General features: G+C 42.2%; 2 protein-coding genes across 2 annotated transcripts in view; both read right to left on the minus strand.

Moving 5' to 3' along the window:
• Positions 1–15,439, minus strand: part of LOC138525808 (serine-rich adhesin for platelets-like) — a 351,204-nt gene that overhangs the window by 243,540 nt on the left and 92,225 nt on the right. The window lies entirely within an intron of this gene.
• The window catches only part of LOC138526554 (pneumococcal serine-rich repeat protein-like), a 75,588-nt gene that overhangs the window by 17,535 nt on the left and 42,614 nt on the right, over positions 1–15,439 (minus strand). Inside the window, exon 3 of the mRNA XM_069637347.1 lies at positions 2,572–8,319. Within this exon, the coding sequence (XP_069493448.1) occupies positions 2,572–8,319 (5,748 nt within the window). The remainder of the gene's footprint in view (positions 1–2,571; positions 8,320–15,439) is intronic.

Below are 15,439 nucleotides of genomic sequence, written 5' to 3' on the forward strand. Positions count from 1 at the left end.
TCCAAAAGGAAGCCAAACACGGTTCGGGGCACAAATAATCAAGCAATGAGGAACTTCTGGACATGAGATATCCACACATGACAGGATATTCTTAAAGGAATCAACCAGGGGCATTCTTTTGTCATCCAGTTTATACACTCAAACCCACAGAATCCTATATTATGCACCCCCATCCCTTTACCCTATAGACGAGCAATGAAAAAGGACTTTTTAACAGAGTCCTGATCCCGTATCTTGTTAGGTTTGAGTTCCCTTTACACCATTCATTGCTGTTCATTCATTTACACTATGCAACACCGATAATCTGACTCGATAACAGAAATAAGATGGACGCAGCGATGATATCTCCCAGAAAACAGAAACTATATTCCGCATTATGTGCTGCCAATACTCCCATTTGTTTGTGTTTCGTTATATAATCATTCCTTGGTGTGCAGAAAATAATATTGCAATGCCTCATAGTCTATCATTTTGCTGAGGCTTGCTGGCACATATTTGCTTACTCCTTAATCTTGCTACAGATCGACTGAGGGTGCCTGGGGCTGTTGGGGGGCGGTTGTTTCTGGACCCCCACTCTTCTCTGCAGTTCAGTTGGGCATTCATAGAACAGCCTGCTGCAGAGCAGCTCGATATTCGTGGGGCTGATGTAGTTTCCTTCTGCGGTATCCTGGGTTTGGAACCCAGCAGATGTAATTATTGCAGTACTTCCTCTGTCTAGTTTCCATAGTTCAAACAATCAAAGACACTTTGAGCCAATTGGTTCCGTTTGGCCCAAATACCTTTGGTTCTACGTTATTATATCGCCCATTTTTTTCGATGATTTATTTTGCAAAAAAACTAATTGAAAAATATATTTAGGGGATAAAAGGGGTAGAGGGGTGGGGAATAGGTAGTAAATAATAGTGGACGAGGTGCCTGGGATTGTAAACCCCCCAAAAATAAATTAAATCATCTTTGGGATTTGTTTTATTGGTAAACAACTGTCAGAAAATAACTCATCTAAAAAACGGGAGACGTAATAACATAGAACCATCACTTTGAGGAGATAACAAAAAGACTAGAGGACATACTGTACAAGCTGAAGCTGATTCAAATTGGCTCCTCAAGGCTTGACAGGGATTGCGCCTGTTGGTTGTTATTGGCTTGAAAAATTTGAGTCAGGTTTATTTATTTATTTGTACATTTATAAGATGCGTGCAACACCCATGGGCATCTTGGCGCTGGTTACAAAGGAGGAAAACAGCTGCAGCAGGAAAAGACAAGAGGGAATGCTAGAAACAAGAAGGTTGAACTAGAAACAAACTCACTAGAGGACATACTTCATGATGACAAGACAAATCAACACTGTTTGAGCCTGTTGGTTCCTTCTACCTTAGAACATACTTAATCAACTCAAAGTATCAACAAACTCAATAGAGGAAGTGCTTTATGATCATGAGACAATTTGACATGTTTAAAGAAAACAGTTTCCCTTTGGCTTGATATGGTTCAAACCGGTAAATACCGCAGATTGAAATGCTGAATTCTTTACTGCGCATTTCAATTATTTGTGGGGGTGGGAGTTAGGGTAATAGATAATGTGAAAGGAGTATGGGGGATATGGTCTGATTACATAGGAACACAAGTAGCAATGGCAGCAGTTCACATCCGCTTCCATTTCCTTTCCCTGGGAATTTTGCTCCTGTAACCACCTGAATATTCCTAACAATATAATACTTTTCACAAATATCCATTGATACTTTCCGTTCATCTTTATCAGACCATAATTATACATATATAGTTATATACTTTTGGTATGCTCTAGTGTGCCAATAAATATGTGTTTTATTGTAAAGTACTTGGCAATTATGATACGGCATGGATCTAAGTAGGCATGTTGGAGGTGCAGGGTAGTAAATACAGTTGGCATATAGTGAAATATGGAGATGTAACTAAATTGAGGTGGTTCTGAAGTGTCTGGAGTACTGCCAAGGAGGTGATGCAATATCAGATCTATATCCCGGACCTACTGGCCTTTCAGATGGACAGGCCTCTGAAAACCTCAAGATTCCCCTTGGCTCCAGTGCCACTATAAGGCAAGGTACAGCCAGGAAGACCCTTGTGCTCAGGATTCCAAAAGAGTTGTTTTATATTGCATAACACAGTGGTCTGGTGCACAGTCAGTAGAGATATTCCCCAGGCGGAAAGGAGGGAGGCTGGAACAAATGAGTAGACTCAATACTGCTCAGCTTGTGAGAAATATTGTTTGCGACATGGCAATATATGAAGGTGGTGACCTGTTCATATGCAGGAAACAAATGGTCAGGAAGAGGTCAAGGATGCAGTAAATGGCCCTTTGATGACAAGAAGAAACAAGCACTGGAAAAGACAAAGGGACTGGCTTTGAATATTTAAAGGGTAACACTTTTTCCCATTAGGGCTTTACTGAGTCCCGAGTAAATTAAAAAAGCCACTCCTATAGGCTTTGCGAATACATGTAATAAGTAGGCATTATGCTATCACATGCATTAAAATGCATTGTCAGTGAAGGAATTATTGAGCGGGATGACATGTTAACAATTGCTAATTTACCTGGCATACTCGTTGAGGATGGCATGGTTGTCCCAAATGGAGTATTCCTTGTTGTGGAAATTGACTCCTCTGTGGCAGTAGTTGGTCTCTCAGGAATAGAGGTTGATAAACGATTTGAAGTTTCACTGGCTGCAAACTCAGTCTTAGTGTTGTCAGTAGGACTAGCAGCACTAGAACTTAGTTTGGATGTCTCTTCAGTTGCACTTGTTTCATTTGCTGCCTTGGTGGATTGGGAAAGAGTGCTTGCAGAAACTGTTGATTCAATGGTTGTGCTCTGCATCGACACTGAGACCGTCTCCAATGTGCTCATTTCATTAGAAGTAACTGTTGCGGAGTGGGTTGTAATGTCTAAGGTTGGACTTGGTGTTGTTTGATCACTACTGAACAGAACATTTGTTGTAGTTTCTGCTTTAGAATCGGTTGTGTGAAATGTGGTTCCAGGTGATGGCAGCTCAGCTGTTTCAGATCGGTTATTATCTTCGGTTGTACGTAAGCTATTTTCACTTGATGGAGGTTGTGAAGAGATTTCTGACGTCTTCTGTTCAGTTGTCAATAAAACTGGATGTGTAATGGATGAAAGAGTAGCACTCTCTGTATGTGTCGTTATTGCAGTTGAAGGTTTACTGAATGTTGATTCTGATAAAGGAGCTGAGCTACCTTCCTGTGCAGTTCTCCCGGGAACAGTACTGGACTCTACAATTGTTGACAGCATTGATACAAAGGTAGATGCGGTCATGGTTGTTCCAGGGGCAGTTGTTTCAGCTGTACTTTTAACAACGGTACTTAATTCTTCAGTGATAGAAGATGTCTGATCACTAGTTTCAGTATTTGAAATAGTTTCTTGGGATGAGGGTGTACTGATAGAACTTTCTGAAGTTTCACTGTCTGTGCCCTCAGACTTAGTGCTGTCAATGGAACTAGCAGCACTTGAAATGGGTTTAGTTGTTTCTTCATTTGAACTTGTTTCAGAAGCGGCTTTTGTGGACTGGGGAAAAGTGCTACCTGGAACTGTTGATAATTTGAGAATTGTGCTGTGCATTGATACTGAGACTGCCTCCAAAGTACTCATTTCATCTGAGGTAACAACAGTAGGGTAGACCATCATTTCAGATGTTGCACTTGGTGTGGTTTGATCACTGCTGGATGCAATGTGTGTTGTAGCTTCTGCTTTAGATTCAGTTGTATGAAATGTGGTTCCAGATGATGGCAGCTCAGCTGTTTCAGATCGGTTATTATCTTCGGTTGTATGTAAGGTATTTTCCCTTGATGGAGGTTGTGAAGAGATTTCTTGCATCTCCTGTTCAGTTGTCAATACAAGTGGATGTGTAATGGCTGAAAGAGTAGCACTCTCTGTGTGCATGGTTATTGCAGTTGAAGCTTTACTGAATGTTGATTCTGATAAAGGAGCTGAGCTAACTTCCTGTGCAGTTCTCCTGGGAACAGTACTGGACTCTACAATTGTTGACTGCATTGATACAAAGTCAGATGAGGTAATGGTTATTCCAGGGGCAGTTGTTTCAGCTGTACTTTTAACAACAGTACTTAATTCTTCAGTGAGAGAAGATGTCTTATCACTAGTTTCAGTATTTAAAGTAGTTTCTTGGGATGATGGTGTGCTGATAGAACTTTCTGAAATTTTGCTGTATGTACTATCAGACTTAGTGCTGCCAATGGGACTAGCAGCACTTAACATGAGTTTAGTTGTTTCTTCATTTGAACTTGTTTCACGAGCGGCTTTTGTGGACTGGGGAAAAGTGCTACCTGGAACTGTTGATAATTGGAGAGTTGTGCTGTGCATTGATACTGAGACCGCCTCCAAAGTACTAATTTCATCAGAGGTAACAGTAGTAGAGTAGACCATAATGTCAGATGTTGCACTTGGTGTGGTTTGATCAATGCTGGATGCAATGTGAGTTGGAGCTTCTGCTTTTGATTCAGTTGTATGAAATGTGGTTCCAGATGATGGCAGCTCAGCTGTTTCAGATCGGTTATTATCTTCGGTTGTATGTAAGGTATTTTCACTTGTTGGAGGTTGTGAAGAGATTTCTGGCATCTCCTGTTCAGTTGTCAATACAACTGGATGTGTAATGGATGAAAGAGTAGCACTCTCTGTATGTGTGGTTATTGCAGTTGAAGGTTTACTGAATGTTGAATCTGATAAAGGAGCTGAGCTAACTTCCTGTGCAGTGCTCCCGGGAACAGTAATGGACTCTACAGTTGTTGACTGCGTTGATACAAAGTCAGATGAGGTAATGGTTATTCCAGGGGCAGTTGTTTCAGCTGTACTTTTACCAACAGTACTTAATTCTTCAGTGAGAGAAGATGTCTGATCACTATTTTCAGTATTTAAAGTAGTTTCTTGGGATGAGGGTGTGCTGATAGAACTTTCTGATGTTTCACTGTCTGTGCCCTCAGACTTAGTGCTGTCAATAGGACTGGCAGCACTTGAAATGAGTTTAGTTGTCTCTTCATTTGTGCTTGTTTCACGATCTGCATTTGTGGATTGGGAAAAAGTGCTTCCAGGAACTGTTGATGATTCGATGGTAGTGCGCTGCATTGACACTGAGACCATCTCCAATGTGCTCATTTCATTAGAGCTAACAGTTGCTGAGTGGATTGTAATGTCTGAATTTTCACTTGGTGTGGTTTGATCACTACTGAAAATAATGTCTGATGTATTTTCTACTTTAGATTCAGTTGTATGAAATGTGGTTCCAGATGATGGCAGCTCAGCTGTTGTAGATCGGTTATTATCTTCGGTTGTACGTAAGCTATTTTTACTTGATGGAGGTTGTGAAGAGATTTCTGACGTCTCCTGTTCAGTTGTCAATACAACTGGATGTGTAATGGATGAAAGTGTAGCACTCTCTGTATGTGTGGTTATTGCAGTTGAAGCTTTACTGAATGTTGATTCTGATAAAGGAACTGAGCTAACCTCTGCAGTGCTCCCGGGAACATTACTGAACTCTACAATTGTTGACGCCATTGATACAAAGGCAGATGAGGTAACGGTTCTTCGAGGGACAGTTGTTGCAGCTGTCATTTTGACATCTGTACTTAATTCTTTATGGAAAGAAGATGTCTGATCACTAGTTTTAGTATTTGAAATCGTTTCATGAGATGATGGTGTGCTGAAAGAACTGTCTGAAGTTGTACTGTCTGTATTCTCGGACTTAGTGCGGTCAATAGGACTAGCAGCACTTGACATGAGTTTAGTTGTCTCTTCATTTGAACTTGTTTCACGAGCGGCTTTTGTGGACTGGGGAAAAGTGCTACCTGAAACTGTTGATGACTGGACAGTTGTGTTGTGCATTGATACTGAGATCGCCTCCAAAGTACTCATTTCATCAGAGTTAAGTGTAGTAGAGTAGACCATAATGTCAGATGTTGCACTTGGTTTGGTTTGATCACTGCTGGATGTAATGTGTGTTGTAGCTTCTGCTTTAGATTCAGTTGTATGAAATGTGGTTCCAGATGATGGCAGCTCAGCTGTTTGAGATCCATTATTGTCTTCGGTTGAACTTAAGGTATTTTCACTTGGTTGAGTTAGTGAAGAGATTTCTGACGTCTCCTGTTCAGTTGTCAATACAAGTGGACGTGTAATGGATGAAAGAATAGCACTCTCTGTATTTGTGTGTGTTGCAATTGAAGCTCTGCTGAATGATGGTTCTGATGATGGAAGTGAGCTAACCTCCTGTTCAGTGATCCGGGACACAGTCCTGGACTCTGCAGTTGTTGGCTGTATTGATGAGAAAGACGCTAAGGAAATGGTTGCCTTAGAGGCTGAGGTTTGAGTAGTACTTTTAATACTTGTACTTATTTCTTTTGTTTGAACAGAGGTGTGATCACTGGTCTCTGAATTCGACATTGTTATTTGAGCTGCAGTTGTGACAGAACTTACTTCATTTAGTTTGGTGGTAGTTTCAGTCACAGAGTTCTCAGTGGACCCGGTAATATCGGTCATTAGATCAGTTGTCTCTTCCATTGCACTAGTCTCAAGTTCTGCTATTGTGGAATGGAAAGAAGAGCTTTTCAAAGCTGTTGAGGCTTCAGAGTTTGTGCTCAGCAGTGTCACTGAGATGGTCTTCGATGTACTTATTTCACTGGAAGTACCTGTTGCCGGGTACGATGTAAAGTCAGGGGTGGCACTTGGTCTGGCATTATCAGTACTGGATTGAATGTTTATTGTAGTTTCTGCCATTGGTTCTGTTGAATGAAGAGTGGTTCCTGGTGATGGCTGCTCTGTAGTTTCCGATGGGTTATTTTCAGTAGTTTGGTGACTTTTTCCCATTGATGAAGAAGGCAAGGTACTTTCTGAGGTCTCCTGGTCAGTTGTCAATAAAAGTGTACTTGAACTGGATGAAAGAGTGGTAGTCCCGGAATTTGTTTTTACAGTAGTCAAAGCTTTGCTAGATGGTGATTCTGATGGTGAAACTGAGCTAACCTCCTGTTCAGTGATCCGGGAAACAGTACTGGACTCAGCAGTTGTTGGCTGTATTGATGAGAAAGATGCTAAGGAAATGGATGCCTTAGAGGCTGAGGTTTGAGCTGTACTTTGAATACTTGAACTTATTGCTTCTGTTTGAGCAGAGGTGTGATCACTGGTCTCTGAATTCGACATTGTTATTTGAGCTGCAGTTTTGACAGAACTTACTTCATTTAATTTGGTGGTATTTTCAGTCATATTGTTTTCAGTCGACCCGGTAATATCGGTGATTAGATCAGTTGTCGCTTCCATTGCACTAGTCTCAAGTGCTGCTATTGTGGAATGGAAAGAAGAGCTTTTCAAAGCTGTCAGGGCTTCAGAGGTTGTACTCAGCAGTGCCACTGAGATGGTCTCTGATTTACTTATTCCATTGGGAGAACTTGTTGCAGAGTATGTTGTAATGTCAGCTCTGGAACTTGGTGTGACATTATCAGTAAAGGATTGAGTGTTTATTGTTGTTTCTGCCATTGATTCTGTAGAATGAAGGGTGGTCCCTGGTGAGGGCTGCTCTGTAGTTTCAGATAGGTTATTTTCAGTAGTATGGTGACTCTTTTCCATTGATGAAGGCGAGGTACTCTCTGAGGTCTCCTGGTCAGTTGTCAATAAAAGTGTACTGGATGAAAGGGTGGTAGTCTTAGAATGTGTTTGTATTGTAGTCAAAGCTTTGCTAGATGGTGATTCTGATGATGAAACTGAGCTAACCACCTGTTCAGTGATCCCCGGAACAGTACTGGATTGTGCAGTTGTAGATTGCATTGTTGAGAATGATGATGAGGAAATGTGCGGTTCAGGGACAGATGTTTCACCTGTATTTTCATAAACTGTGCTTATTTCCTCTGTGAATGGAGAAGATTGTTGACCACCGGACTCGGTATTTGAAATCGTTTTTTGAGATGCAGTTATCCTAATGGATGTTTCTTCATTTCTCTTGGTTACACTTTCTGTCACAGAGTTCTTTGTTGACCTGGTAGTATCAGTCATTAGTTCAGTTGTCTCTTCCATTACACTAGTCGGAAGTGCTGCTGTGGTGGACTGGAAGGAAGAGTGTGTGGCAGTCTCTGCATAAGGCTCTGTCACATTGATGGCAGTGCCTGAAGAAGCATGTGTTGTGGTGCTGATTGTTTCCATATTTCCAGTGGCTGATGAGACTGTTCCTGGAACTAAGGTTGTGCTGCTGAGTACCTCTGCAGAAGAATATGCAGATTTGCCTGGTGCCGTGCTGAGTAAGCGTGTGCTTAGAATGACAGTAAAATGTGTGGAATCTGAAATGATAGATAAATTATTTGAATGAATGGGCTATTCTGCCAGGCAAAATCATGATAAACTAGATGATTCTTGCTACCACTGCCTTACATATGTAAACTGAACACAATAACGCAATGTACCAAGGAACATACATGGAATACAAAATACAATTCGGTCATGATTACGCATAATATGAGGTTTACAGTATACAGATGCTGTGTATTAATAAGGTTGAACTTTAATGAAATAGATATCGATATATATAAAAGAAGAGGTCCTGACTGACAGTTGGACTGACTGAATCATCAACACCTTGCTCAGACCATTTAACCTAGGAACGTGATATTTGGAAGGTGCAATTTTTTAATGACGTAGGCACCCACTAAGGAAAGATTTTTGGACATTTCATCCCTAGAGGGGTGAAAAGGCGTGGGTAAATTGTTGAATGACTCATCAAAGCCCAGCTTAAACTGTTTAACCTAGGAATGTGAAATTAGGAAGGTACATTAATTTCATGACGTAGGCATCCAATACTAAGGAAGTATTTCTGGAAATTCCGTCCCTGAGGGGGTGAAATGGGGGGAGGGGTGAATTTTCTTATGAGGATACCTATTTCTCAAAAACCGAAGATGTTACAGACGTGAAAATTGTTATTTAGATTCAACTTAAAAAATAGAGAAATACATGTTTTACCATTTGCCAAAAATCTAGTTAAGGGTGATGGAAAACGGGGGTGAATTATTTTGAAGGATACACACATCTTACAAACCCAAGATGTTTGAAAAGTAAAAATTCACATTTTAAATCTTCATTATAAAGTACGTTTCCGAACTGCATCTTAAAATTGGTAACCAACACTATCCCGTATTTGAGAGCAAAATTGTCATCCCTTCCGACCTAGGCACAGTCTGCAATTCCCTAGCAGACCTCACATCCAAAATGTACCCTGACATAAAAAATCGAATGGAGACATGTACAGAATGGTTATGCGAGCATGCCATTTTAACGCCAAAGAACAGCATGTCTGCCGTAATCAATAAGATACTTATTCATTCTTTTGGAAGAGTCCACGCCACTGAAACCACGGGCAACAGCTAGTATACGTATACATATATCCACTAGTTGTTTCTAAATTATGAATTAATATAAGGATGACAGGGCACTCCAGGTAAGGTTTAACTGGAGTGTATTAAGCATATCTGTAACAACCCCCAGCACATCTTCCCTTCTCAGGCTTCACATTCCAACAGCCCTTCACAGAACACACAGCCTGTTTTCTCAATAAACATTCCATCCTGGGGTTCCCCATTCTCAGGACACTTTAAAACATATATTTTTAGTTCTTTCAATTCATCCTCCTTCCTGCTACCTCAACATGAAACATCCATCACTCTGTCCATCCGCACCGGCTCAGAATACAATGGCTCTCCTTTCCTTCTTACCGCACCCTTCTTGATCCTTACCCAGTCTCTGCACCACCACCTTCTTTCCTCGCCTCTTCTCATTCTCATTCAAAAGCCATTCATCCTTCTTCTTGTCCAAAGTCCCCCGCAATATCTGTACAGCACAATCCGTCTCTCTCACCCATCCCAAACAGTGAGGAACCACTTTAGTTTTGGCCTTTTGCCCTGTCATCATTTTGAATGGGCTAATACCTGTAACTCCATCTGGAGGCATCCAGAGCATACATCCTCTCTTGAAGCAGAACTTTCTTATCCTCGCCACACACACCAGCCATGCGAATGGCCTCCATAATGCACCTATTTGTTCTGTCGCCCATACAATTACTTTTGGGATGATCTAGCACTGTCTTCTTATGCACAATACCACTCCTCCTCATATAAGCCTCAAAATATCAATCTGCGTAATGTGTCCAATTATCCATTAGAACACATTTAGGCAAACCTTCCCCTGCACACATTCCACCACAGCTTCACCCATAGCCTCTCTGACAACTTTATACTCTGTCCACATGAACAAGTCCTCTAAAACGATAATGAACTTTCCCTGTTCAACTCCCATTTCAATCGGCCGTAGCACATCCATTGTCAAGTCTTCTCACACCTTCTTAGGAACCTCCACCTTCACCAGGGGCTGCACACCCGCACACTCCCCTTTACCCATCCATCCACACTCCACACAATCAGTCAACCTTCACTTCACATCCCTGTCAAATCCCAGCCCCAAGTACTCACTCCTTAAAACAGCTTTAGTATGAGACATTGCTAAATGACCTGTATGCGTCATATCAACAATTTTATTGCATATATATTGGGGAACAACTACACACTCCCTATGGTACAGCAATGTCCCCACCATACTCAACTCCTCACAACCCTCCCAAAGAGCCTTTTTTCTTTTGCTAATCTCGTTTTACCTGCCCACACTGTCTCCCCATAACCCATAACACGGAACAACACTTCATCATTGGTTAACATAAACTATATCTGAAATCACCCCCCCCCCACTTACTCCTCTCTTTGACCTCCCAGTCTTGATAAATGATCATCCAGCACATTTTCATGACCAGAAATAACCTCCATGGAAACTTTGCTCAAACCCATGGTTTTGAAAATATTCTTCTGTGGTTTATGTTTTGTTCTGATTATGAACTCTGCACCCCATACCAAATTAGAAGCATTTTCTACAAGCCTCTTTCTCCAATACTGAATAATTTTTCTCAGGGCCCGCAACACCCTTGATGCATGTGCAACAATTTCTTTGCAGCCCTCTCCATTTACCTGCGACAGAACAGCACCAATGCCATTGTCACTCACATCCTCAGTAATGCCACTTCACTTTAGTATGGCAAAACGTTCCAATACACTAGCCAGGTCAATCGCTTCCTTTATCTTTGAAAATTCCTTTTCACCCAATTCATTCAAAAAAAATCCTCTCCCTTTCAAGTCATTTTCTCATTTCCTTCACTTTGTCTACAGATTTCTGAAAACATTTCTGATAAAACTCAACCATACCCAACAAGGAACTTAGCTCTCCTTTGAATTTAGGTACTCCTACCTTCTTTATCACATCCACCATTTCACTCTTTGGTCTTACTCCCAACCCTGAAATCTCATGCCAGAAGTACTCCACCTTCTCTTTTCCAAACACGCATTTCTCTTTTCTCAAAGTGATGCCCCTCCTCTCCAAGACCTCTAGAACTCATTCTAGGGTAACATCATGTTCTTTTTCATTTCGTCCAAATATCAACACATCAGCTTGGGAACAAAATACTCCATCAATCCTCTTAAACAACGTGTCCATCATCTTCTGAAATACCAATGATGCCGATACCAGCCCAAATGGCATTCTCCTAAACTGAAAAATCCCTTCATGACTTATAAATGCAGTACATTTTCTGCTTTCCCTCTCCAACTCTATTTGATGATACGCTGAGGCAGATTTGAGAAAACCTTTTCACCACCTATCAAAGCAAGCATCTCATTCATCTTAGGCAAGGTGTGCCTTTCCACGACAACACACGTATTTAATTCTCATAGATCCACACATAAGCAAAGCTCTCCTGATAGCTTCTTCACCACCACGAATGGTGAAATCCACTGCACACCACCAGCTCTCTCAATCACGCCCATGTTATGCAACTTCTCCAACTCTTTTTTTACACGTCCCTCAATGCTAAGGGAACTGGCCACAGCTTTGCTGCCACGGGTTCGCAACCTTTCTTAAAATTGATTTTGTGTTCCTTACACTTAACTCTCCCAACATCTTCTTTGAACACCTTCCTATATTTTTCACAAACAGACCCATACACCTGCATAACTTGCCCAGTCTCATTTGGATCTAATCTCTCCCAACTTTTTTTACTCACGCCACCCTAGTAGAGTGGCACCCTTCCTTGTCACATACACCTTCACTTGAGCAGACCTGCCCTTAAAGTCCAACAGGGCATTAAAATCCCCTGCAATTAAATGTTGTCAAGGTTATACCCACCAGGGGTTCACCTCTCGACATAACAGCTCACTTACTTCACCCCCACAACTCATTTGCATACATCTCTTGACATCAACCTAGTTGTTGCCCCTGAATCCACCATCATGGACACTGCCTTTCCATTCACTTGAACCACGGCATAACCGCTCTCACATTCCTCCTCATCCATACCATGTATCACATTCACAGTAATAGTTTCAACATGACAGTCACCATCTTCTTCAGAAGAACCCTGTTCTTCCTCAGTTACATAGAAAACTTTCCTCTGGAAATTCTTGCAACAACTGGCAAAGTGCCCCTTCTTCTTGCATTTTTAACACAAAGCCTTCCACCCTGGACAGACTGGGGATGCAGCAAAGTGTGATCCACTGGCACAGCAAAAGCATATACATTCTCCACCTCTTCATCCATGATCCTTTGCTCAGGCCACTACCTTTCCCTTCTTTTATCTTCTTCTCCTGCCTAACCTTTACAACTTCAGCTTTGGCTTCTTTGTTCTCAGACTTGGCCAGTTCTGCCACACAAGCCATAGAATGTTCTACTTGTTTGGCAATGTCCAACACTTCAAATGCTTGGTTAAGCTTTTAGCCAAAGTTCTTACCATATTCTGTTATTGCTGCAGTGGATCATAAATTCATCCTGAATATGTTCATCCAAACGTACAAATAAGTGCTAAATGACGCAAAGACGTGCCATACTCCTCCACAGTCTTGCCATTTTCCTGTATGCGAATTCCAAAATTATAACATTCAAGGAATGTTCTTGTCTTGGGATAAAAGTGTTTGTCTAACTTACAAAGAGCCATCTCCAGCTCATTTGTTGCATCACTACTACTCAGAGGATCCAAATCGGGAAGTGTCTCACAAACACGGTGTCCTTCATAGCCCAAAATGTGCATGAGCAATGGCAGCTTCCTGTCATTCGAGAAGGAAGCTCCACAAGCGGCATGAATATAATGGGGAAAATCCTTCTTGCATGGCTCAACTTGACCTTCACCTTCACCATCCAAGCACAGTGTTGTCCAATCTGAAATGGCTGCATGCTTCAGGTTCCTTTATTCTAGGTCAATTCGATGATACGCTATAGGCTTCAGTTGCCGCGTGAATCCATGTAAGCATGAGCCACGCTATCCTCCACAGGGTCTTGAACGGGACAGTGTGAGTTGTTGTCCTCAACACAGGGACTCTTGTAAGGGTGCTGCACCTCCTTTGCACCCGCACTGGAGCTGAACACTGCTGAACCGTAGGGCAGCTACACCAGCAAACAAACAGTAATAGCTGTTCACTGGAGAAGGGCGAACAGGCAACACTCGCAGACATCATGCTGCCACCCCAGGTCCCCAGCTCGGACAGCGCCCACCGGCACACACTCCAAAATGGCCCTCTTCAGTGTTACAGATTCCCCTCTGGCACCCACACTGCAGGGGAGCCACAGAAAGACACCGGGACAAAGGCAGCCAAGCCGTTTACAGGAGAAGCTGATCAGCTGGCTGGGGGTCGCACAGCTCGTAGCCATTATTATAAGGATGAGAGGTCACTGCAGCTAAGGTTTAAGTGAAATGGATTAGGTACATCCATAATGATCCACAGCACATCCTCCCTTCTCAGGCTCTGCACCCCAAATGCCCTTCACAGAACATATATCCTGTTTTGCCCATAAACATTGCATCCCGGGGTTCCACATTCTCAAGACATTTTCAAACATGAATGCTTATTGGCATGGCAGTGATCGTCAATATAAACATAAACTAAACAGTGTCTGTGTTCCCAATGAAGCGTTGTTGGTGAATAATGACTCCAAGACATGTGTCGTCTGCTAGGGTCATGTAGATGTAACTTGTCGTTTATTGAACATGTGGGACTATCAATAATATGATCCTAAATTATCAAATGCACTCAGGTATGTTACAATTTTGGATTAAAATACAAGCAGTCTACCCAAAGGTAGCTTGGCCTGTAATAGTGAATGTCTATGGAAAGATTGTTTGACTGTAGCTGTCACATTAGGGTGTGGTTACATTGCTAGTTTGCTTTCATTGATTATCTGGCGATCTCACCATCATTATTCATACGCACACCTGTAACTGGGAATATGTGTTTGTGGTCAATCAGTGACGCATGGGTTACATCCTTCAAACATTTCATTGTACACCCAATATGCACATTATTTGCATGGATCAAAGAAATGGGGCACAATCATATTGCACCCAGTATTCGTATCCCACAATAGCTCCCAGTGGGACTTCCCATAAGGAACAATTTGGCAAGTATGGTAAAGGAAGGGCTCATCAGATTGACCCATGGATATGTAGTAGAACCCTTTACACTTATGTCTGTTCCTATACTGCTAAAAAACATAGAGGCCTCTAATCTTTTAACATTCTCATTTTAGTTATTTCATGTCACCTTGCAACTCAAAATGTTCCAAAGATATCCCTCTTCCCGCAACCCACCCCTCCCCCGCTGCATTCATCGTAGTCAAAAACCCAAGCTGCACAATTTACACTGACATAACTCTATCACACCACATCAACACTATGTCAACATCCTGCAACCTATACCTCTGCATTCTCAGACGCAGCTTCCCTTACCTCTCCTACCCCCATAGAGTGACAGCAACCATGCCCATTCTCCTCTCCCGACTAGACAATGCTAACTCTCTCTAACTGGGTGCCCCTGTCTACCAATTCAAAAGCTCCAAAGAATCTGGAACTCTGCAGCCAGGCTGCTCATCACCCCCAGCCTCTGTACCATCCACTGGCTCCCTATCAGACGACGTGTCACTTTCAAAGTCATATACATCACTCACTGAGCCGTAGACAAGACAGGCCCTAAATACCTGCAACAGAAAATCACCCACTACCACCTCAATAGAAACCTGCAATCAGGCACTGCTTTCCTACTGGTGATCCTCCTTTCAAATCAACTAGAATTGGAGACACCACCTTCTCCATCCAAGCACCCACCATCTGGAACTCTTTGCTGGTTAACATCTAATGCATGGAGGACCACATGGTCTTCCAGAGACCCTCGAGACATGGCTATTCCCCTCTGACCCTGTCTAACCCTGCCCTCCCCTTTGAGCTATCTACTTAATACCAGGAGGTACTCTGCAGGAAAGAATCTCCCTCACAATCACCAAAGAACGTAAGACTTACTTCCATTGCATTTGGCCGAATTATGAAGC

This window comes from Ambystoma mexicanum, chromosome 7p, assembly GCF_040938575.1.
Source record: "Ambystoma mexicanum isolate Mex_15411 chromosome 7p, UKY_AmexF1_1, whole genome shotgun sequence".
Lineage (NCBI taxonomy): Eukaryota > Metazoa > Chordata > Amphibia > Caudata > Ambystomatidae > Ambystoma > Ambystoma mexicanum.